The 24,974-nt window shown below is 49.3% G+C and overlaps 1 protein-coding gene across 6 annotated transcripts in view; it reads left to right on the top strand.

Annotated features, from left to right (window-relative positions):
• The window catches only part of ADD1 (adducin 1), a 49,982-nt gene that overhangs the window by 18,026 nt on the left and 6,982 nt on the right, over positions 1–24,974 (top strand). For 3 of the 6 annotated variants that reach the window (XM_052641950.1, XM_052641953.1, XM_052641954.1), the window contains exons 4-14: positions 1,020–1,171; positions 8,192–8,272; positions 8,458–8,607; positions 10,829–10,972; positions 11,073–11,171; positions 11,753–11,929; positions 16,032–16,283; positions 18,853–18,954; positions 19,609–19,698; positions 20,419–20,511; positions 24,473–24,629. In XM_052641950.1, coding sequence (XP_052497910.1) covers positions 1,020–1,171; positions 8,192–8,272; positions 8,458–8,607; positions 10,829–10,972; positions 11,073–11,171; positions 11,753–11,929; positions 16,032–16,283; positions 18,853–18,954; positions 19,609–19,698; positions 20,419–20,511; positions 24,473–24,629 — 1,497 coding nt within the window. The remainder of the gene's footprint in view (positions 1–1,019; positions 1,172–8,191; positions 8,273–8,457; positions 8,608–10,828; positions 10,973–11,072; positions 11,172–11,752; positions 11,930–16,031; positions 16,284–18,852; positions 18,955–19,608; positions 19,699–20,418; positions 20,512–24,472; positions 24,630–24,974) is intronic. The other 3 variants (XM_052641951.1, XM_052641955.1, XM_052641952.1) reach the window with 2 other exon arrangements.

Genomic DNA, 24,974 nt, shown 5'->3' with positions numbered 1-24,974 from the left:
TGCATCTGTTCAGGTGATCCCATGATTTTTCTATTTTAGTTTAACATGGTGATTATATTGGTCGGTTTGTGAATACCGAGCCAGTCTTTCTCTCTGGGATAAACTCCCTAAGTTATGAGGTGTGACTCTTTCCATGTGTGTGTCTGTGTGTGTGCTCAGTTGTGTCTGGCTCTTTGTGGCCCCATGGACTGTAGCTCGACAGACTCCTTTGTCCATAGAATTTGTGTAGAATCCTCTGGAAGAATTTGTACAGAACTGATATTGTTTCTTCCTTAAATGAGCAATAGAATTGACACCATGGTCATCTAGGCCCAGAGTTTTCCCTAGGGGAATGTTTTTTCCTGCAAATTCAGCCTAACGAATAGGGCTGTTCAGTATGTCAATTTCTTCCAGAGTGAACTTTAAAACCTTTCCTCGTTCAAGGAATTTGTCTGTTTCATCTAAGTTTAAAAAGCTGCTGTCACAGATGTTGGTGCCGTCCTTTCACTGCCTGTGGGACATGCAGTGAGACTCCCTCTTGCTTGTTCATATTGGCAATTTCTGTCTATGTTTTGTTGATGAGTCTGGGCTGGAAATGTATTTTATTTCCTTTTGTTTTTCATTTTGTTATTTTTTTAACCTTCTCAGGATTAAATCAGCTATTCTCTATGTTTTTGTTTGATTCCCATCTGCTTGATCTTTGTTGCTCTTTTTTTCTTTTTGGGCTTAATTTGCAGTTTTATAAGGTAGAAACCTAGATCATTTTTAAAAAACCCTTCTAATCTATATATTTAATAGTGTAAATTTCCTCCTAAGTATTCCTTTACTGCATCTCACAAATTGGCTACTTTTTTGTTATTTATTTCTACCCTAACTTTTCTATTAATTTTGGGGAACATAGCCTTTATAAAATAGTCCTGGACATTTTCAAGACTTACCTCCTGACCCTTTGTGGGAGGATTAGTATCTCAACTGTCTGAGTTACATTTGACAAGAAATGTTAAGTTTTTGAATCTTTTTTTTTTTCTTTTATATTTCAGGTCTTGGTATGGTGACTCCTGTGAATGACCTTAGAGGGTCTGATTCTATTGCCTATGACAAAGGGGAGAAGTTGCTGCGGTGTAAACTGGCAGCGTTTTATAGACTAGCGGATCTCTTTGGATGGTCTCAGCTCATCTACAATCATATTACAGTGAGTACTGAGTGGGGCGTAACTGAACGAGAAGTGGAACACTATGTGTCTGTACCACCTCTCTTCATTAAGAGGAAGAGGGACTCTGGCTGAGCCAAAGGAAGTCTTGGGATACCTTCTTTCTGACTCCTGACTGCACCATGTAATAATCGGAGATTTAGCCAGTTTGAATTTAAAGTTATGAGGACAGTAGTTCTTTAAAACTCTTTTCTTGATGAAAACCTAATAAATGAGTGTTAGCCAAATTAAGGCAGTTCCTAAAGTCCTCTTTAAAGTCACACCATGAAGAAGGCTGAATGCCGGAGAACTGATGCTTGTGAGCTGTGGTTGGAGAAGACTCTTGAGAGTCCCGTGGACTGCAGGGAGATCCCACAGGATCTCCCTGCAGGAGATCCCATCCTGTAGGTCGGTCCTGAATACTCACTGGAAGGACTGATGGCTGAAACTAAAGCTCTGACACTTTGGCCACCTGATGGGAAGAGCCAACTCATTGGAAAAGACCTTGATCCTGGGAAGGATTGAAGGCGGGAGGAGAAGAGGGCAGCAGAGGATGAGGTGGTTGGATGGCATCACCGACTCAATGGATGTGAGTTTGAGCAGACTCCAGGAGATAGTGAAAGACAGGGAACCCTGGCGTGCTGCAGTCCGTGGGGTCGCAAAGAGTCGGACACAAGTTAGTGACTTACAGCAACAACAAAAAGTTCCTCTTATGACTAAAATGCCAAGGATGAAGGTATTTTCTTTCCTACTTTGACCAAAGTCTTCTGTCTTTCATACTTATTTCTTCAACTATTCCAGTTAGCCATTTATCAACATCGTTAGGACCTCTTGTTTTCTTTAGTTCATTCTTGCAGTGAGTTTTTACTGGGCATCTGCTGTAACTGTTTATTGCTCTGTACTGGGCATGATTCTGACTCCGGGCTTGTGTCAGTAAAGGAGACAGGTACTGCCTTTCTGGGGTTTTCCTTCTGTATCTCAGCCCACCACCCATGTTCTCTCTGTTATGTCCATCCAGCCTGGCTTTCAGGGTCCGTCATTTCAGTAATACTCTTGCCAACACTGTGTTATTCCTCCCTGTACCTGAGAAGCCAGATCCGGTTGTGCTGAGAGCCTCAAAACAGAGCCTGCTGGCTTTCTCCATAGATTTACAACCTCAGGCTCAAGTAGACCCACGCTGCTATCTGACAACTGTTGGACATTTCTCTTACAAGCTCACTAAGATTTCTCCACTGTCTTTTCCTTTGTTCAAAACTCCTGACCCCTCCACCCCACAAGTGACCATGTCGTCTTGCCAAGAAAACAGCACCTCGTTCCTGATGTTTGTGCCCGTTTTATACTCCTGACCACCTGTTGCAGTGTTCTGACTCCTACCTACAGGTCAGACTTTGCTTCCTGGCTTGGAATTCCATCACTTCCTACTGTTTTAAGATCTTAATGCATTATCAAAGAAGAGAGTGAAAAAGCTGGCTTAAAACTCAACATTCAGAAAACTAAGATCATGGCATCCAGTCCCACCACTTCATGGCAAATAGATGGGGAAACAGTGGAAACAGTCAAAGACTTTATTTTCTTGGGTTTCAAAATCACTGCACATGGGGACTGCAGCCATGAAATTAACAGATGCTTGCTCTTTGGAAGAAAAGCTATGAAAAACCTAGACAGCATGTTAAAAAGCAGACATTACTTTGCCAACAAAGGTCCGTATGATCAATGCTATGGTTTTTCCAGTAGTCACGTATGGATGTGAGAGCTGGACCATAAAGAAAGCTGAGTGCTGAAGAATTGATGCTTTTGAACTGTGGTGTTGGAGAAGACTCTTGAGAGTTTCTTGGACTCCAAGGAGACCAACCAGTCCATCCTAAAGGAAGTTAGTCCTGAATATTCATTGGAAGGACTGATGCTGAGGCTGAAGCTCTGATACTTTGGCCACTTGATGCAAAGACCTGACTCATTGGAAAAGACCGTGATGCTGCCAAAGGTAGAAGGCAGGAGGAGAAGGGGCCAACAGAGGATGAGATGGCTGGATGGCATCACCGACTCAGTGGACATGGGTTTGAGCAAGCTCTGAGAGTTGGTGATGGATAGCGAAGCCTGGCGTGCTGCAATTGTGGGGTCGCAAAGAGGTGGACAGGACTGAGCTACTAACAGCAGCCGTGTATTGTGAGGTTTCTGGCTCTCTCCCGCCCCTCCCTTCTCTTCCTCTTCCCTCCCCTTTCCCCTTTTGTTTTTGTCTCTCTTGTGGAGGTGATCTCTTTTTTGAACCACTTGATCTCGTCTGTTTTTTATAATTCCTTTCATTGACTATTTTACATATATATATTTATTGTGGCAAATGTACCTCACGCAGATATAAAAGAAGAAGTTACAGTCCTCTGAGTACTTTTAACTCATTGAGATAACCAGCATTAACAGCTGTTTAGATTACCCTTTTCTGCATGTTTAAAAAAAGAAATTGAAGTTATCAAAAAATACTTCTTATAGCTTGTGAGCTACAGGATCTTTAAGAAAGAAGGTGTTTGTTTTTCTAACTATTTATGGAATCCATTTTTTTATTTCAAAGTCTAGGTATTTTCATACACAGATTTAAGAGAAAAGACATATTAACAGTATAACCAAATACGCTCAGAGGTCATTGTGACCTTTCTCTGAAAGAGGGCAATAGAGATTTCCCGCTAAAGGGATTTAAAAGTGCTAACAGGTGTTAGAGGATTGGGGATGATTGTCTGAATTACATTGCTATCTTAAGATTGCTTTGGATTTAGAGAAGCTTTTGGTGGGGTGGTGGGGGTTGTCAAAACCAGGATGGCGCAGCTAGGCTGCCTCTCTTGCTGGCACTAGCTGATGGCAGGGCCTTCCTGCCCCTAAACGCCTCTTGGTATCAGTGGAGTTGGGTCTACCTCCATGCATTCCATGCAATGTGTTAACCGTCTGAGGTGGGCAGCTTCAGGGGTGGGAGCGGAAACAGAGTCAGGCATATCTGGTTTTGAGTGAAAGACGTTAACACTCATTCCTTGTGCACAGAGAAGGGGTATTAACTATGGGGAGACATGAAGTGAGGCCAGTGCTGGTCCACTGGGGACTAGAAAACTTTCTTTGAAATGTCTTTTTTCTTTTTTTTTTTTTTCATTCTGGGGCTTAGTGTATAGCACTTTCTCCTTTTTGTTTGCACTTCCGAAAATTGTATGTTTTAAGCTTTTTCCATTAAAATGTGTAGATCTCTTGAATGCACTCTTGGAAAAATATGGTTAGGAAAGAAGTCAAAGAAGAAAACATGAGGAATTCACTGGTGGTCCAGTGGTTAAGAATCCTCCTTTCAATGCAGGGGATGCAAGTTCAATCCCTGGTTGGGGAACTCAGATCCCACATGCTACAGGGCAACTGAGCCCAGACACTGCCACCTGAGAGCCTGCACGCTGCGCTTAAGAGAAGCCTGTGCGCTGCACAGCCACCATTTTTTTTAAAAAGGAAGAGAACGTTATAAGTATATCTGAGTCTTAATATCCTGCAGCCAGTGGGAAATGGCTCAGTTCTTAAACATCAGTTTGAGAGACTATTACATACTATGAAAAACAATTACAAAGACCATGTGAAAACATGAAAATTGTTACGAAAGTATAAAATATATACCATTTATAGCTATATGAATTATGTGTGTGTACACACACATACAAACAGAAAAGAAGTGATTACAACTGGCTGTGTAGTGTTTTTGTTAATGTGGAAGCTGATACCATGCTTCTAAAGTTCATGTGTAGGGCAAAGGCTTAGAATAGATTAGGCACTGCTGAAGTAGGTGACGTGGCATTTTTTCCTATCAAGTGTCCAACTTACGATGATAATTAAAATAGTGTTCTTTAGACAAGGGAAGAAACAGATGTATCAGTGAGACAGAACCCAGAACTGAATCTGCCTCTACTGAAAGGAGATACACAAGAGTTGGCGTTGCAGATCGGCAAGGGAATGATAGACCAGGCTATGATTGGCGCTGGCACAACTGGATTGAAAAATCAGAGTTGGAAAGTTGTATTGGATTTTTCCCTTATACATTATAGACTCAACAAGCAGTTCCAGTGATTTAAGGATTACATGTGAAAATAATACTTTAATAATTTTGTTGTTCAGTCGCCTAGCCATGTCCAACTTTTTGTGACCCCATGGACTTCAGCATGCCAGGTTAGGATCAATATAAATGAAAAAAATTGACTTTTAACCTCTGACCGAAGGAAAGTTGTCTTACGACACCAAGGTACTTATCATAAAAGAAAAGATGGATAAATTTGACTGTTAAACAAATTTCTTAAGATACCATAAAAAGAATTAAAAGGTTACAGTCTAGACTATTTTGCCTCACGGGTGCTGGTGGTTGTCACTTGCTTGGTCGTGTCCAACTCTTTGTGACCCCATGGCTGCAGCACACCAGGCCTCCCTGTCTTTCACCATCTCCCAGAGCTTGCTCAAACTCAGGTCCACTGAGTTGGTGATGCCATCCAGCCAACCATCTCCATCTCATCCTCTGTTGTCCGCTTCTCCGTCTGCCTTCAGTCTTTCCCAGCCTCAGGGTCTTTTCCAGTGAGACAGGTTTTCACTTCAGCTGGCCAAAGTATTGGAGCTTCAGCTTCAGCATCAGTCCTTCCAATGCATGAATATTCAGGGTTGGTTTCCATTAGGCTTTACTGATTGGAGGTCCTTGCAGTCCAAGGGACTCTCAAGAGTCTTCTCCAACACCACAGTTCAAAAACATCAATTCTTTAGTGCTCAGCCTTCTTTATGGTTCACCTCTCACATCCATACATGACTACTGGAAAAACCATAGATTTGACAACATGGACCTTTGTCAGCAAAGCACTGTCTCTGCTTTTTAATGTGCTGTCTAGGTTTCTCATAGCTTTTCTTCCAAGGAGCAAGCATCTTTTAATTTCATGGCTCCAGTCCCCGTCTCCAGTGATTTTGGAGCCCAAGAAAATAAAATCTTTGCCTGTTTTCATTATTTCCCCAACTATTTGCCATGAAGTGATGGGACAGGTTGCTATGATCTTAGTTTTTTGAGTGTTGAGTTTTAAGCCAGCTTTTTCACTCTCGTCTTTCACTTTCATCAAGAGGCTTTTTGGTTCCTCTTTGCTTTCTGCCATAAGGGTGGTGTCATCTGCATATCTGAAGTTATTGATACTTCTGCTGGCAATCTTGATTCCAGCTTGTGCTTCATCCAGCTCGGCATTTCGCATGATGTACTCTGCATATAAGCAGAGTGACGGTATACAGCCTTGACATACTCCTTTCCCAATTTGTAACCAGTCTGTTGTCTCATGTCCATTTCTAACTGTTGCTTCTGGACCTGCATATAGGTTTCTAAAGAGGCAAGTAAGATGGTCTGGTATTCCCATCTCTTGAAGAATTTCCCACAATTTGTTGTGTTGCACACAGTCAACGGCTTTAGTGTAGTCAGTGAAGGAGAGGTAGATGTTTTTCTGGAACTCTCTTGTTTTTTCTATGATCCAGCGGATGTTGGCAGTGTGATCTCTGGTTCCTCTGCCTTTTCTAAATACAGTTTGAACATCTGGAAGTTCTCAGTTCATGTACTATTGAAGCCTAGCTTGGGGAATTTTGAGCATTACTTTGCTAGTGTCTGAAATGAGTACGATTGCGCAGTAGTTTGAACATTTTTTGGCACTGCCTTTTTTCGGGATTGGGATGAAAACTGACCTTTTCCAGTCCTGTGGCCACTGCTGAGTTTTCCAACTTTGCTGGCATATTGAACGCAGCACTTTAACAACATCAGCTTTTTTGGAGTTGAAGTAGCTCAGATGGAATTCTGTCACCTCCACTGACTGGCTTTGTTCATAGTGATGTTTCCTAACACCCACTTGACTTTGCACTTGAGGATGTCTGGCTCGAGATGAGTGATCACACCGTCGTGGTTATCTGGGTCATTAAGATATTTTTTGTATAGTTGTGTGTATTCTTGCCGCCTCTTAATATCTTCTGCTTCTGCCTCATGGGTAGCTAACAAAGAGTTAGCATCCAGACTAGATAGAGAACTATCAGTAAGAAAAGGGTGTGTGTGTGTGTGCTAAGTCACTTCACTCTGACTGTCTGTGACCCCATGGACTGTAGCCCACCGGGGACTATTTGCAGAGTGAAGGAGGGAGGCAGGCCATTTGAGGACATCGCTGCCACTGTCCACACAGACCCCACGTGTGCTTCTGTCTGGGCCACTGCAGAAGTCACTGGGCTGGTGAGGAAGTTGACTAAATGCCGTAAGGCCTTTCCAACAACCGCTGAATTCCGTCTGTCCGACCCTAGTTAGAATTCTTGGCCCAGGAGTAAATGTATTCCATCCCAGTAGCTTTGCGAAGTCTGCTGAGTCTATTCCCAAATGATTAAAAATCAGACTACGTTTCATTAGGACAGGACTCTTTTTTTTCTCTTGTAGGACAGGACTCATTTTTCCCCTCTCTTAACTACATAACTGGCATCTCGCACAAATCCATCATATGTGACCGATCTGTATCGAACGAATTGCTGAAAGAGAGCTGTATTGTGGAGGCAGAACCAGGCCTGAGGAGCGAGGGCGCAAAGCATAGAGCCTCCTCATCACGCAGAGCGGAGCCGCTTTCTCTCACCTGACTTTCATGGCTGTTCACCATCCTCTAGGTTTTGAGTGCTTTAAAAAAAATTTTTTTTTTTGAGTTTTAAAAAGTAACTCTTGGTTTTCATTATTACACCCTTGAGGAGATCAGCTTTTTACACATGGTACTGGTTTGGTAGTCTATAGGTTTTTCTCCTCATAAGGTTTATTATCGTGAACATGATCAAGGCACACTTTATGTACCTAGTAAGCTACAACGGCATACTAACAGAAAGCTTTCCAGTTACCTCTTAGCTTTGTGATAGGCCCTGTAATTAAGTGCAGTCCTGTGTAGCACACCTAATGTTCACAGAAAACTTGTAAGTCTATGGACAGGAAGCGATGCAGATAAGTTGAATAGGATTTTTGAGCTAACTTGGTGATTCTCCCCACAGACCAGAGTGAGCTCTGAGCAGGAGCATTTCCTCATTGTACCTTTTGGACTTCTCTACAGTGAAGTGACTGCCTCCAGTTTGGTAAGAATGTCCTGGTCTTCTTGCGCATAGACATATAAAATTCAAGAAAGAGGGCAAAGTCTGTTTGTGTGATTAACTCACAGGAAAACTTTTAGTTATTAATGCTTTAAACTTTGTTTTAAATAATTTCTCGTTAGGACAACTTGAAATGCTCATGATATTTGAAGTTTGTTTTCTTACTGCAGGTTAAAGTCAATCTACAAGGAGACGTCGTAGACCGCGGGAGCACTAATCTAGGCGTGAACCAGGCTGGCTTCACGTTGCACTCTGCCATTTACGCGGCACGCCCGGACGTGCGGTGTGTCGTGCACATTCACACGCCAGCCGGTGCTGCGGTGAGTGTGTGCTGCTCTGGCAGAGCCTGCGGTCGCAGGGTGCTCGGGGAGCAGGGCTTCACCTTTCCTCACGTTGCCCTCTCTCGTCGCAGCAAGTCGGTGCCCTTCCTCTCACTGGGTTAGAAGACTTTTCCTATTGTGCGACTTTCTTAAAAGAATGAATGTATATATACGTATTTAAGGGGTCCGTTTACTAACTTCTTTAAACTTCACTTTTTGCGATTTTATTTTTATCTTACTTTGGGCTGTGCCGGCCTTCACTGCTGCGTGGGCTTCTCCCTAGTCGCAGTGAGGTGCCGGCGTCCCTAGCTGCGGCTCCCAGGCCCTTGAACACAGGCTCAGGAGTTGTGGCTCTCGGGTGTAGTTGCCCTGAGGCACGTGGCGTCTTCCTGGATAGAACCCGTGTCTTCAGTATCAGCAGTTGGATTCTTTTCTTCACCGCTGAGTCACCAGGGAAGCCCAGCTGTCTAATTGAAAAATGTAATAAATCTGAAACTGTCATAAGCCTTAGCAGAGAATCGGGGCGTTAAAGCGGGGAGCGAGAGAGACTTCAGTGCCTGGGGGGCTGTGGGGAGTGCAGAGTGACAGCAGTGAGTGGAGACTCCTTGTTTGAGAGGAGGAGTGGGCAGAGGAGTCGGGGAGGTGGGTGGTGGGTGGAGGACCTGGGGGCTCCTCCCTGTGGAAGGGCTAGTAAGGTATAGGAGACTTGAGTCTGCTTGATGAACTGTGGGAAGAAGCCCAGTATAGGTGGAAAGGTTGAGGCCTAGAGACACACCCAGCCAGCCGTCCACAGATAACCTGCTTGGAGTCAGCGGAACCTAGGTTGGATCGTGACTCGGGAGGAGTAAGGAGACGGGCGGGGAGGGCCTCGGTGGTCTAGTGGGTGGAACGCCATGTGCTCACCGCTGTTGCCTGGCCTCAGTCCTTGGCTTGGGAGCTGAGACCTTGTGAGCTGTGTGATGTAACTGGTCCAGGCCGTGAGAGGAGACTCAGCTCCAGCCCTGAGCTGGCCAGGAGCCTTGCCCATGCTGATGACCAAGTCTGGGCCCTCTGGTACAAACAGGCCACCTGACAAAGCCTCAGACCCCTCAGTATGAAAGTACGCTTTCTGGTTGTTAGTACAGCCCTGTGAGAGCCAAACACTCAAGAGCTAGCTGGAATTGGCTTTTTATCACCAGTTTTGTATTTTAATGACTTTCTGGGTTGGTTTGACAGATGACCTCATTGATTAAGAAATACTGAATTTTACTCTGTCCAGATGTTTTAATGTCATAAATCTTTGCTTGTATGGATGCATGTGAGAATCTGGTTTGTATGCTTTACTTTGAAGATACATCAAATGTTGGCATCAGTTTATTAGATATCATTCTCCAAGTGATACAGGTCTTCCAACCCAGAAAAATCCATGCTTTTAAAGGAACTGTTAGAGGTACCTTTGAGAATATGGTTGTTACAAATATCTAGCATGTAATTTGTTTTAAAACTTAACAAAGTAACTTTACTTTGTAATGAAATATCTTCTAGAAAAACTGTTAACTGTGAAAGGAATTAAATAATGATATTGCCTTTTTGGGGGTATTGTGTTTTTAGATTAACTTCTCTGTAAGAAATTATTACAGTTATAATTTAAATCTCTGGAGTCTGTTTGTCTAGGTAGAAAACATTTAAAATTAGCATATTCTAAGGTCAGTTTGGAAAATTTAAGGAAACTCAAGGGCTATACGGACACGTAGATCTTTCGCTTAAATTAATGTAGAGAAATTGTACAGCATACTTACCCTAAACGTTTATACATTTCCTTTTATCTGATTTTCAGGTGTTCCTATTACACCTACGAACTAAGGTGAAAAGTACACAAAAACCTCTCAGCTCTTCAGAAACTTCTCTTTGCAGCACTGTGCCTCATTTAGAGGAAGCCATTGTTTCTCCCGGCAGCAGCTTTGGGACTAATCTTATTAAATCTGAGCTCACTTCTTGTTTATAGTCAGTGTGGGAGAAATCCAGAAAGATGTGAATTTTTTTTGAAGTCTTCCTTGATAGTGGTGGCTTTGATTTTTTTAAAGTATGGATTGGTAATAAGACCCAGAAGTAATCCTAAGGCTCATCTTAATTTCACGGGCCCCTTTATTTCTGAAAGAGCAGTTTGAGGAGCGCGCTTGCCGGTCGTCAGTCTGTGGGCACCCCTGACTGGTCTGCCCTGACGCTGCCGCCTGTCCTCTAGGTCTCTGCGATGAAATGTGGACTCTTGCCCATCTCTCCGGAGGCACTTTCCCTTGGAGAAGTGGCATATCACGATTATCATGGGATTCTGGTCGATGAGGAAGAAAAAATTTTAATTCAGAAAAATTTGGGGCCTAAAAGCAAGGTCAGTAGGCATCTAATCTGGTGTTTAAATTATCGAGGGAAGAAGAAGATGTATCTGTCTTCTTGCCTGGTCCCTAGAACTTTCCTGATGCTTCCCTTAGGTTCTTATTCTCCGGAATCACGGTCTTGTGTCTGTTGGAGAGAGCGTTGAGGAGGCCTTCTATTTCATCCACAACCTTGTGGTTGCGTGTGAGATCCAGGTAGGCGGTGGCCACTCCATGTGGTCTGGTCATTTCTAACTTAATTTTTCAAATACGTAAGTCACTACCATTTATGGAGGGCTAGCGTATATTGGCCCTGATACCAGGTGCTTATTTATGTTGTTATGGGTCATTTCATTGGAACCCAGGCACTTGTTTTGAAAAGTGGGTGCAGGGAGTAGAGCCTAGGCCACAGTCTCACAGCTCTGGGTGCTGCTTATGCCAGGTCTGCTGAGCTCCCCATTTGCACATTCCTCATTGTTACCCGGCTTACGTCTGTGTAGTTACCCCGACTTATGTCTGTGTAATAGCAGCCGCCAGTCTCCTTTATATGACCTTGGAAGGGGCTTTGTTTTCCCATTTATTCTTCAAGTATGAGTGACCAATATTTTTTTCATGCTGAAGACAAACTTCTAAAAATAGTCTTGTGATTTATCTGTCGCTTCCATCTCGCGTTTTTTATTCTTGCAGTGATTTGGTCTTTTGACACCTCCCTTTCTATTGAAGTGATCTCTCAGAGTCAGCTGACCTGCTTGATCAGTAAGGAACTCCAACTGTTGTGTTTGCTTGTTTTGGAAAAGGTTCGAACTCTGGCGAGTGCGGGAGGGCCGGACAATGTAGTCCTCCTGGACCCCGGGAAGTACAGAGCCAAGTCCCGGGCCCCGGGGTCCCCGGCGGGGGAAGGCAGCGGGTCACCGCCGAAGTGGCAGATTGGAGAGCAGGAGTTTGAAGCCCTCATGCGGATGCTGGACAATCTGGTAAGAATGTGGTCACCACTTTATGATGCTGCTTCCATCCTAAGAGCACACATGCTGGTGTTTTCACAGCTAGTGAAATGGTTTTATGAAATTACTATTTTCAGGCAGTGTCAGAACGCTTTCAGTCTCCAGAACCATGAACATGTACCAGGGTAGTTTAAGTTCTCAGCTAAATTGTGATTGGATACACAGGTGAGGGTTTCTTGTCTCCTTCTGTTTTTAAAGATAGCATTATTTGGACTGTGTGGGCATAGTAGCACAGAGGATAGTGTACTTAGCTGAGTAACTGAGTCCTCGAGTAGCGGGGTCAGCTCAGGACCCGTCAGCCCAAAAGCAAGCTGTCCAGGGGGCCTTTCTGCATCAGTCAGTCAGCCGAGCGTCTTGTTTGTTATAACAGTAAATTCTAGCCACGTGGCCCCTGTCTGCTGTGTTTTACATACTTTGCTGCTGGTCTATTGCGTGGGAGGCCGTTTGCTGCCTCCTGCAGGGACAGGGAGCCCAGTGTGGTACAGAGCGTGACCGTGGGGCTCTCAGCTTAATAGGCATGTTAAAGTGGTCTGTGGCAGGATGTGGTCTGTCTGGTTGCAGTGAGGATCATAGAGGAGAGTTTTGTAGAGGGGAACCCTTGAGAGTGACCTCAAAGAAGAGGTCAAAGCGTGACAGCTTATGCTGGGAAATGGGAGGCAACTGTAACATGGCCATGGGCACGACTGGAGACCCAGCCGCGGGCATGACGGGCAGCCTGGCCGAGGGGCCGGAACCGTGCCTTTCTGGTCCGTCTCTGATCTCACCAGTCGGTTTAAATGTTAGGGTCGAAGCAACCTCAGTAAAGGCAAGTGGCTCGGTGCTGGGCCTTCTCCTGCTGCAGCGTCACATCTCTGAGATAGGGTTCAGGAGTCCGTCCTGCGGCCACATGGACATTGAGTAGTGGGCGTGTGGACCAGAGAAGCCATCAAGAGGGCTGGTGCCGGCTTCACATGAGTCCCCACTATTCGACCAGGTCTTGGTGGGGATGGGTGGCTTCACGAGGCAGGAAGTTTCACTTTTCTGAAGAGAAGAACTCATGGGTCTGGTTCAGCGTGTGCTAAGTGTCCTCAGAAGGTTCTTCTCCCTGAAGTTCTCTGGCTTAGGAGAATGTTGCTGTAAAGAGAGAGCTGGGAGTGAACGGCTAAGCAGTGATGACATCGTGGGTGTGGCTGAGGAGGGTGGTGAATGGAGAGCAGACCCTCCTAACTGCTGAGCTCGTTTGCTCAGGGAGGGTGGGCTGCACTGACTGACTGTCTACTCTAGCCGTGAGCGGGGACACAGTCTTGCCCTCGGGAGTTCATGGCCTTGTCGGGAAATGCAGCCCAGCACATCGACGTGTGCCTGACGACGGAGCACAATGGCAGCTGCAGGGACAGAGATGGGGCTTGAGCCAGGACTGGACATAGGGACAGGAACGGAATCAAGCTCATGGAGACGATCAGTGGAAGTGGCCGGCCAGGTTAGTGCAGTCTCAGGAAAGTCACCCAGAGCAGGCTGAGAGTGGGGATGGTGACCCTGGCATCTGACCCAGAGGCCGGCACTGGAGGGGCCGGGCAAAGCAAGGGTCGTGGGGCCCCAGTCTCACTGTGCTTTCTGCTCTCCCTTGGGCAGACACTTTGACCTTTCCCTGCTGTTACACCTGCAAGCCAAGTGGGAATGGGAGGGAGGAGTAAAAAGCAAGAGAACACCAGCCTGCCACATCTTTTGCACTTAGTGCATTCCGGAAGAGAGAATTAGAGTTGGTAACTCTACTCTGGGGGGGAGATAAAGGATGAAAGAAGATAAGCGAGATTACATCAAGGGTATTTTATTCGGTGCCCTTAATGTGCACAGGTTATTCTTAGTATTAGAAGGCTCTGTGGTTTATGAGAAATAAACTTGGACAGCAATCACTGATTGTAGTCTGTGTTTTAACTTAGCATTCTGATCAACTGTATATGTTTGCTGATAATTCAGTCAGTAGAGAATAGTTGAAGATTCTCACACTGTAAGAAATATTTCATATGATAGTCATAAATGCTTCTGGCATACACAGAAGAAATGCTCACTTGTTACCCAAAAAATCAAGATAGAATTCCAGCTTCTCAAAAGAAGGAATAAAGCCAATTTTTAACATATAGTAGGTCTGAGGTCTGAGTTTTGCTCTGATTTTGGTCTGGCATTTAAAGAGGAAGAATAAAGAAAAAAACCCATACCCCCTCAGAATAAAAGTTCGTGACGTCCTGGATGGTTTATTTGGAATTCATGAAGATTACTCAAGAGCCCTGACTTTCAGCAAGAGGAAACCTGATTGAATTAAGAACTGTATTTTTTAGAAGACAGTGTTTTGTAGCTGAGTTGTTACTTTTTATTATTCTTCAACAAAGCATGTTTGTAAATGGGGGAAAAGTGTGTTAAAAAGGGAAGACATTTACCTATCTTCCTGAGTGCAGGTACAAAACAAAAGTAAGCAACAGCCAACTCCCCTCGGGGGTCATTACTACCGTTTTTTGACTGTTTTAAGGGAATGGTTAGTAATAAAGGTGGCCTCCAACGAGGAGGATCACCCAGAGGGAAAGGAGAATTCCCACATTTAGAGCAACGTTTCTGAAGTAGCTTGACAGGTAGAATGTAGCCACTGACTCATCCTTGCTGCCAGCCCTGTGTGATCCTTTCAAATCTGAATCCCCTTGTCATTCACAGTGAAGGTGCCGTGAACCACCTGGTTGAGGTGTGACAGTGGGTCGGGAGTCCAGGCACAGTCCAGGCTGAGTCAGGTCCTTGGAGTCAGGCCCCCCCAAGGCTGCAGTCAGGGAGTTGGCCTGGGCTGGGTTCTCAGCAGAAGGCTCTCATGGTGGAGGATCCACTTCCAGACTCTGCACATGGTGGGCAGACTTAATGTTCTTGCCGCTCAGGTGTCAAGGCAGCTTGCTCCTTCAGCGCCAGCGGTGGACTGGGAGACCCTCTCAGGGCGGGCGCTGCACTCTCCTGCAGCGTAGCCTGTCACCTTGGCCGGATGCTTCTGCCTTGAAGCAGGCCCTGGTCCCGCTGATAGCACAGGGGAAGGGCCTTATGGAGGTGGGGGCCTTATGGAGGTGGGGGCCTTAAAGAGGTGGGGGCCTCATGGAGGCGGGGCCCTGGGGCCACTGTCATGTTGGTCAGGCCCCTGGACACTCAGCTCTGGAGCCCAGTAAATGAGGCATCATCCTGGCCTGGACATGCTGTCTGTGGGGTCAGCACACAGGGGGCACACGGGCTCGGCGCTGTTACAGAGGCGGGAATTAGCGGGCTGCGGGCTGTGAGGTGCAGGAGACCAGGGCTGAAGGCTCACTCAAGTGCTGCTGCATTTAGAGGTGAGGTGATTTTGCCAGGTACCAGCTGTCTGAGGTGTTGGGTCTTCCTGAAAGATTATCACGGTATTTAAACTGCGACTGAAGAGGTTAAAAAAAAAAAGTGTTAATTACGTTGATTAATATAACTTGTTCTGTAGCCAGCAGCAGGTAAACCCAGGTTGCCTTTTGAATTTTAACTTTTTCTTGATATATATATATATAAACACAGAAGAGGGTACCTGTATTAATTCTTAAGAATGGAACACGCTGTGTAACTAGCACCTGTATCCAGTGCCAGCACCCAGAACCTCCTGTCCCCACTTTGAGTCTCTTACCACGTCCCAGGGGTGAGCCCTGTCCCGCCTCCTGACAGCGCAGACCGGTTTTCCTCCTGTTGTAAATGGGGTCGTATGGGCTGTTCTCTCACATTGGGCTTCTCTCTCAGCGTCGTGCTGGCGGAGACTCATGCAGACGTCTCCGCTGGTAAGCGCGCGCTCTCCCCAGTGTGTCCCGTTCTGCTGTGTGAGAGGACCGCGGTTCATGCCTCCTACTGCTGATGGACTTCAGGGTTTTTGACTTTGGGGCTTTGGGAATGCTGCTGCTGTTAGCGTTTCCGTGCCTGTGAAAGTGCTTGCCGTTCTCCTGGGCAGCCACGTACACAGGGTGTGTGTATTCTCCACTTTTACAGGCATTTCTAGTTTTCTAAAGGGAAACACTGGTTTGAGATCTGGGATGTTGACTGTGTCTTTCTTTTCGGCCCCTAGGGTTATAGAACTGGCTACCCTTACCGATACCCTGCTCTGAGAGAGAAATCTAAAAAATACAGCGATGTGGAGGTTCCTGCCAGTGTCACAGGTTACTCCTTTGCTAGTGACGGTGATTCGGGCACTTGCTCCCCTCTCAGACACAGTTTTCAGAAGCAACAGCGAGAGAAGACAAGGTGGCTGAACTCTGGCCGGGGCGACGATGCTTCTGAGGAAGGGCAGAGCGGAAGCAGTCCCAAGGCGAAGACTAAGGTGTGGACGAACATTACGCACGATCACGTCACACCCTTGCTGCAGTCTCTCTCGTCCGGTGTCTGCGTGCCAAGCTGTATTACCAACTGCTTGGTCTGTGCCTACTTACTGTTCATAGTTAGATGACGTAGAGCAAGTCGGCTCGCTGGGGCTTCGGAGGCTCTGGGACTCTCACCCTCTGACCTAGATTTTAGGCAGACCTTCCTCATTAACCTTCTTCAGCCTGAATTCAGATCCACTTTTGCTTCAGCTTTAATTCAAGTAATACTGTCTGCTTGAAACTGCTTAAGATACATTGTGCTTCTGCGGTAACTCCAGCATTACCTAACTGTGCACAGCGGAAATACCGCATCACTTGCGTGGATTAACCTGAAAGTGGGAGCTGTCATTCAGTTCAAACCGTATTTGAAGAATATTTAATACTTCACGACACAGATGTCGTTGGAGCGTAGCCTGCTGTTTTAATGTCGCAAGCTCAGCTGTTTGATTTAGTTGCTAACTCGGGCATGTTCTTTAAAGTGCTAGTGTTTTCTTAAGCAGTTTTCCCTCACGTCTCACGGGCGTCTTCTCAGCTGGCCCTCTCGTTCACCTCCTCCCCCGCCCGCTGTCGTCCCAGAGCCTCCGAACGCTCTCAGCCCGCCCCCTTCTGCATGGACTGTTGCATGTGAGTAGACAGCCGCAGTGGAGTCTCTGGCTCCTGCTGGGTGCGGTGTGGCCCAGTCCCGCCCCAGTCGTCGGGAGGCGAGCTCCGCGTCAGGAGGGGCGCTGCCTTGAAGGCTGCTCCGTGGTCCTGGTGCTTAGATGTCTCTGGGCAGCCCTGGCCCTGGACGCTCCACCAGGCCCTGCATCCCAGTAGGCCGGGCCTCATGTGAGGACGCCGGCCGGGATGCACGCATCTCTGTGCGGTTAGTTCCGCAGGAGCAGAGGGGAAACCAACCTAGACGTCCAGAGACGGGACCCCACGCAAGCCCAGCGGGCCGTCCTGCTTCCCTTGTGAGGGGGCTCCTGCTTCATAGTTTATTTACAAGAAGTACGTTCTGTCTCCCCAGGTGGGCCTGGTGTCTCCTGAGGCACAGCTGGTGAGACAGCCTCTGTGCTCCTGAGGAGCGTGTCACGAGGCAGAGACTCTGCGTGCACATGGCCGGGCTCCATGTTGGAGCCAGTCTCCTCTTTCCTGCCTCCTCACCTTCCTTCTCTCTCTCTCTGTCCCTTTTTTTCTATTTTCATTTTATTTGTTTAGTTTCTAATTTAGTTTACTTGTTAAAGGGAGTGGGCCTAAAAATGACTTTCTGCTGACCATATACATACGGAGTGCTGAACTGCTGTGAGGAATTTTTCCTAAGTGTATATGTCATGGCAGCTTTGAGCCTTATTTATTATTTGCTTGAAAAAATATTAACTTGCTTTAGGCATCTTAGTCACTGTGTAAGTTGAAGGGGAGACTCTGTTCAGCTTCTAAACTTGTTTCTTACTGTTCTGGAGTAATACGAGTTCCTTGCAGTGTTCCCAGGTTGGTATATTAACTTATAATAATTGTTCTTAAGTTTTTTACCATGTTCAAGCTTCTGAGGTGATTGTTTTAATGTTTGACTAAGCATTGTGTTTGATAAGAAGCTGGAGTTGATTTTGTCTGAGGAGATAACGGCAGTGAGTACCTTGCAGCCCATGCCCATCCCGTGCTGCCTGCACCACGGCCCAGCATTGGACAGTTTCACTGCTTTCTTCAGAATCTCTTGGTTTATGGCTATTTTATTGCCTCTTGAAAGGCATAACATCTGCTCTCTGCCACGGGCTTGCTTTAGTGTTCAGTGCCAACTGATGCCTGGGGGTTAGAATTTGATTAAAAATCTCATCTTTGATTGGAGGGCCAAAAAAAAGTATGCATGAAAGGCGCAGTGTGCTGATAATATGCACTGGTATCTAAAACGGTCTTCCAGTGCGGACTCGTGAGCGCTTCATGTTTGTGTGGGACATTGTTGTAACACCCAGAGAAGCATTAACTATATAAAGTATTTGACATCACCAGACTTTTCCACCAGTAGCTACTGCATAAGTCTTCATACAGTAATTTTCTTGGGTTGAAATGGCTACGCAAACAGTGCATTCTGATGCGGAGTTAATTTTGATGCCAACTTTGGTGATGCCCACTATTGCCTCACCGCACAGTCTTCCCTCACCAGGCCAGGTGCGTCATACCGCTTCTCATGACCCCGTCATCTCACGCTTCCCTCCGGCTCTCGTGTTGGGGTCTCTGCGAGCAGTGAACCGGTGTGCTCTGAAGGGGCCTCCGCGACTGGTCCGAGCCCATCATGGGGTGTTGCTCTGTCAGCAGCCGCTGTCGTGGCCTGGGTTTCAGCTGGGCTTTTTGACGGGCCTTGCCAGTCGGTCCCAGCGCTGGCTCCCTGCATGACTGGTGTCCAGCCACTGCAGTGATGCTGTGGTGTGGCCAGTGGTTCGTTCTCTGTGAGGGTCAGTGCATGGCCAGGTGTGAGGTGAGCTGGACAGGTTGGATGCGGTGTCGCTTACTATTGTCACGATTCTGACTTCTCAACTGTTCTTGATATTTTAGTGGACTAAAGAGGATGGACACAGAACTTCCACCTCTGCTGTCCCTAACCTGTTTGTTCCATTGAACACTAACCCAAAGGAGGTCCAGGAGATGAGGAACAAGGTGCGTACTGACTGCTGCCAGCACTCGCTGGAAGCGCGTGTGTGGGAGGAGGTGGCCAGGTGGGGCGGGCCGCGTGGGGCTGTGAGGAGAGCGCTGGCCCTGCGAGGCTGGCTGCAGCTGTCCCATGACTGCCGGGCCCGCCCTTCACTTGCTGTGCTGTGCACGGCAGTGAGCAGCGGGCGCTTCTGGGCCCCGTGCTTGAACGACGCTCGTCCCTCAGCAGGGCAGGGCTAAAGTCAGAGCCTGTCCCTGGCGAGAGAGCCTTTGCCCCTGTCTTGCCAGGCCCATCTGAAGAGTTGTGAATGTTTGGTGTGTTGGAACGTGAGATCCACCAGTGTTCACAGGGTCCCCAGAAGATGGGCGCACAGGGTGTCTCCCCTCAAGTTAGCAAGCACAGTGAGAGCCACGCCTGCCGAACTTGTCCAGAAGAAGTAGCAAGTCTGGAGGGTCCGTCCAACCCTCTGAGTCTTGAGTTGCTAATCGGCTGGACCAGCAGCGTTAGGCGTGCAGGGCAGTCGTGCAGGGCCCACCGGGGAGCAGGGCAGCCCAGAAGAGCAGCTTGTACGTGGCCGGGGGTCTGAGCGCACACAGCAGCTTCAGGCGCAGCAAGCGGTCTCTGTACTGTTGGTGTGTCTCTCTCCTTGCCGTCCTCAGATCCGAGAGCAGAACTTGCAGGACATTAAGACGGCTGGACCCCAGTCCCAGGTGTTGTCTGCTGTGGGGATGGACAGGAGCCTTGTCCAGGTGAGCGCTCAGAACGGTTCTGCCGTTAGTGGGTGGTGACTCTGTGACCGCCTACTCCAGATTACTCTTGAGTTGGGAGAGGATGACTGTGAGGTAAGTGTCCTAGGCACCCAGTTCCCTTTGTTTAGAGGCTTTGTGGTGAGAAGTAATCGGCCCCTTTTCCTTGAGTTGTAGCCCGAGCATCAGCATGCCCAGGGCCGTGTCCCCCAAGCCTGCTCCGCGTCGTGCACGCCTCGGTGAGGGCGGTGCAGGCTGCCTGCTTGGGCCCGGGTCTACCTGGCTCCAGCGGGAGCTGCGGGACACATGGGAGGAGGGTGGGTGTGGTGGATGGTGGTTCTTGTATGTGTTGCTGTCCACGACAGCATGCTGCTTGGGAAAAGTGCAGCAGGTCCCTGTAAATGTGATGCACATTTACACTCATTTCTGTAGAAGGACTGCCCTCGTGGCATCCTGAAGATAACTGTGTAAGTAGTTATCTCTGACAGTTAAGTTGCGGCCCGATGCTTTAGACTCGACTTGCCAAGGTAGGGGACCGGTTGCTGTCTGTGGTGGGGGCCAGCGCGGTCGGCTCTGTGGCCCGGGTTTGCACACCGCAGCGCCACCCCCCGCCCAGGCTGCTGGTGTCGTCTCGCTGCATGCGCTCTGCTGCCCTGCGCTGCGCTCTGGGCGATGTGCTCGGCTGGGCCTGGTGGGCTCTGACCACGCAGTTTACTGTTGCAGGACGCACCCCTCTCTGACTGTACGGAAAGAATCGAAGGGCTCGAGCGCACAGAGCAGACCTTTAGTCCCGCTAAGTCTCTCTCTTTTAGAAAGGTACTCACCGCCCCTCCTCTGCTGCCCGCCGGCACCCCTTGCTTGTTACCCGCCCTGCCCCTCTCCTCTTGCTCCGCTTGCTGTTGCCTTAGGTACCAGGGAGCTTTAAACGAGTCTCTGGGCTGTTTGTGAGACTGTACAGAAGGTTCTGTTCTGCCCATTCTCTTCTTTAATTAAACATTTTACGTGAGGTTACTTTTATACTTTTCAGCATTTTCATGTTGTGCTGAGAAGTGGTTGATCTTGGTGATGTTTCTCAAGATTTGCGCGTGACTTTGGTTGGTGCCTGTTACAAGGTGCCAGCTGCAGAAGCCTCATGGGTCGACCACGAGCAGTGTGGCGGCTCTCCAGAGAGATCTCCTTTCTTGGCTTGCTCAGCTGTGATCCGGATGTAATGAACGTGGCAGTCGAAGGCTGTATGATTGAAAACTGTCATTTCAGAGGAATGGGAAATAAGACAGTCTTTGCCAACCCTTGTTGATGAAACGTGAAAATGAAAGTGTTAGTCGCTCAGTCGTGTCCGACTCTTTGTGACCCCATGGACCATAACCCACCAGACTCCTTGGTCCATGGAATTCTCCAGGCAGGAATACTGGCATGGGTTGCCATTTTCTTATCCAGGGGATCTTCCTACCCAGGGGTCGAACCTGGGTCTGCCATGTTGCAGGCAGGCCCTTTACCATCTAAGCCATCAGTATTTTTACCTAAAACAAAACAAAACCAAAGAAACGCTAGATAATTGTTTTGAATGTTGCAAGGGGGAAAAGGACTTAGCAAAATTTGAAATCCCAAATTGTGGTTTCTCTGTGTTTGTGGTACATACAGTCAGTGGGGAATGTATCTTGTATGACCTGCCCAGGTGGAGGGAAACTTTGTGTGCACACTGAAGGCTGCTGGTGTCAAGGACAGACACCGCTGAGTTGTGTGTACCCTGTGTTCAAAGGGAATATTCAGGGCCTTTTTCAATTAATACATCTCTAGTGAGATGCAGATATTTGTCAGTGTTCCAGTTGCCGGAGAAATCAGATTTGTACTAACCCGTGTGCTGATGCGAGTCTTTTGCACGTTTGTACATTGATTCCACAGGTCCCATTTTTCCTTGTCCTTAGAATGAATGTCCAGTTACCATTCTTGGAGGAGCTTCTCCCGGCGAGGAAGGACAGCATCTTTTTATCCCCCTCAGCTTGTTTTCATGTTGCTCATCTGGGCCGTAAGCTGTTGTGATCTTACTAGTTCACAGTTTTTTCTCTCGGATACATCAAAGTATGTTGTGTCCGTGAGCCCAGGACGCTTACCGTGGAAACCCAAATCCCCCGCTGGCCTTGTGGGCTCAGGCCAGCTGGCAGTCATTGCTGTGGTGTCTCCCTGGCGTTGTTTTGCGCTTGGTGGCTTGTTTGTGCCTTGGGAAGGCTGTCTGGAGGGTGCACCTGTGAGCCCTGTTGGAGGACGCGCGTGGCCAGCTGCTCGTCCAGCTGTGGTCTGGCTCTTGCTCTGCCCAGTGGTGCTCCCAGACTTGCAAGTGCGTCACAGTCACCTGTGGCTGCTTCGTAAAGTGTTGGCTGCCTGGCTGGGAAGCTGAGAGTCTGTGGGAGAAGGTTCCTGGCTGCTCCGGAGTCCCCGCCTCAGTGGAGGACACGCTCGCCGTGAGTGGACACTGCTCCCGGCCGGCAGGTGCTGGCGTCCCTGTGTGCAGGCGTCTGTTCCTGCTTCTCCTCCACTGCCCTCTCTCGGTGCTCACTTTTGCACTCTGGTCTTCTTCCCACTCAGCGTATTTCATTTTCACGGCGACAGTGTGTTTGACACCCTGGTGAGCAGGGCAGCGGGTCCCAGCCACACCCCACGCTCTGATTCCCAGAGGACCGCTGAGCCCGACCGCAGGCACACTTGACTCCAGTGCTGGGTGGGCCAGCCCTCCCCTCTGGATTTTGTCATGGGTGAGCTGAGTTGTTAGAGGCCAGGGGGTGTGCGTCTGCTGAACGCAGTCTGGCTTGTGCAGCACAAGGCTCCCTGTGCCCCGCTGCGCGCTGGAGACGCAAGGCGCCTGCAGCTCGCCTGGTACACTCGCTCGGGAACTTGGTGTTGACCATCAAGCATGTGTGTGGCCCAGCACCTGGAGTGTGAACTCAGATCTGAATAGGTTTCACTGGTGAAAACCTGTGCTCAGGTCAGGGCACTGGGCCAGGTTTGCACAGCTCTGGAGCTGGAACTGTCACCCGACCCAGACCCCACCGGTCAGGTGCAGAAGTCGTTGCTGGGTGTCTGTTTTGCTTGGAGCTCGTGGTGGTGGCTCCCAGGATGGAAGGGTGAGAACCTCCGGGGGCTGCTGCAGGGAGCGGCGCTTCCACATCGCAGTTCCTCAACCCTGTTGCCCAGCAGCAGGCCTGGGGCCCTCTGCGTCCCCTCCCTCTGGAGTAACAGGGTCCCCTATCCCCGGGTCTGATCAGAGCTTCTGGAAGGCAGCTCAGCCCTCAGCTGAGGAGTTTGGAAGAGGGAGCTTCCTGCCTGTGGAGCAGGACCCAGCCGTGCTGCACGTGGAGGACCAGGTGTCCCAGAGGGAGGGCCTTGCTTGACCACAGGGCGTCCCTGAGCTTGCTTCTTGATATTGTATTCCTTCACTCATTGTGAACATTAGGTTAAATGAACGGGAGTGCTCCTCCGAGAGCTTGGCTCCCCCTCATCCCACTGGCAGTGAGCCCAGGATGCAGATGCCATCCCTAGTTGCTGCAGTTCCGAGGACGCCAGGGCTCAGCCCGTCTTAGCTGCGGTCAGCCTGCAGGCCCCTCTCAGGGAGAGTAGACAAGAAGGGGCTTGTCTCAGGGCACAGAGCTGACTCAGGGCAGACGATGACCCCATCACGGTCTGGGAGGCGAGGCGCCTTCTGGGTGAAAAGCCAGGATGCCTGGGGTCAGGCCTGCTCAGGAGGAGCCCCCCACTCCCATCTAGGCAGCTCATCTCGAATCTGGAGGCTCTTTGAGCACAGGCTGCGGGCTCCAGCCTTTTCCTTCTCCCCTTCTGGGTCCATGTCGCTGGACAGTGACCCTCAGCCCAGGTTTCCGGGGCAGCAGTTGGCTGGTGAGCTGAATGTCACGGGCTGGCCTGACTGTGTCCCTTGTGCCCGGCGCTCGCATGCCCTCTGCCTGCAGTGTCTCCCCCAGAGAGAGTGCTGCCAGGCCGGGCCTGACGTCTGAACAAGCGCAGCTCCTCCTGTCTTCACTTGTTTTCCAAAGTTATCGTTACGTCACGGGACGTGTTTGAGTTCTGCCTGCCTTTCTCAGACATGAGTGCAGAGCATGTGGGGCCAAGCAGGCAGGCTGTGGGGCACAGGTGTGGGTGGGCTTGGCGCCAGGGGTGGCCTGCCTGCCGCCCGCGTCCCTGGGGGCGGCCTGCCCGCTGCCGCCCGTGGGGCCTGGCTGCTTGGCCTACCCCTTCCAGCCGGGGCCGCTGTGCGCTTCGCTTGCTCAAGCTTGCTTTCTTCTGTCGTGTGAGTCCTCACAGGTTCCAGGTCCCTCAGACAGGCTCCGGGGTTCTGTGTCGTGCTGTCACCTCTTCGTGTCTGGAAACAAGTTCCAGGCTCAGCAGATGCACGAAGGAGCAGAGCTGTCTGTGCTTTCTGAGCACGCCTGCCCGAGTGCTGTGGGGGAGGAAGGCGACGGGCTGGAGAAGCCCTTCAGCATCCCTGTCTGAGGACCTGGCCCTGGGGAGCCCTGCACGCTCCAGCTGCGCCTTGGTGCCTTTGCACCTGAAATCTGGAGGTCTTCCCTAGGATCTGCGCTCGGTACCTTCAGTCCATAGCGTGAAAGTCCTGCTTCTCCTCTACGCTGCAGGCTGCTGCCCCACCTGAGCCTCAGGCGCCCCTCGGGGTGCTGTGTCCCCTGTCGTCTGTCTGTCCGCCGCCGCCCCGCCTGGGAGGAGGGAGAGTCCTGGGGGACCCTGCAGACCCTCTGTCCCTTTCTGTCTGCAGGGTGAGCTAGTGACGGCCTCCAAGGCCATCATTGAGAAGGAATACCAGCCGCATGTCATCGTGAGCACCACCGGCCCCAACCCCTTCAACACGCTCACCGACCGAGAGCTGGAGGAGTACCGCAGGGAGGTGGAGCGCAAGCAGAAGGGCCCCGAAGGTGAGTAGCCTCGCGGTCCCAGAGGAGGCGCTGCGGCCTGTGGGCACCTTGTCCTGAGGGGGCTTCAGGTGCACGTCCTGACCTCCCCCCGGCTAGTCCCGGAGGACGTCGAGGGTAATCACGGCTCTAATTGGTCTGGTCGGGAGGGCCCGGAGTCCTCGTGTGAGAGAGGTCCTGCCTGCGGTCAGAAACGGTCGGTTGGGGGGACCCCCGCTGGTCCAAGCACCGCACCAGCACGGGGCAGGGCCTGAAAGGAGCCCTGCTTGTCAGCGCTGGTGTGAAGCCTCTTGTGGGCGAGAAGGGAGGGAGGGCGTCCGTGGGCCTCTGCGGCCTCAGGAGCCCTGG

The sequence above is a fragment of the Budorcas taxicolor genome, chromosome 6 (genome assembly GCF_023091745.1).
Source record: "Budorcas taxicolor isolate Tak-1 chromosome 6, Takin1.1, whole genome shotgun sequence".
NCBI lineage: Eukaryota > Metazoa > Chordata > Mammalia > Artiodactyla > Bovidae > Budorcas > Budorcas taxicolor.
This window is presented reverse-complemented; position numbering and strand designations above follow the sequence as displayed.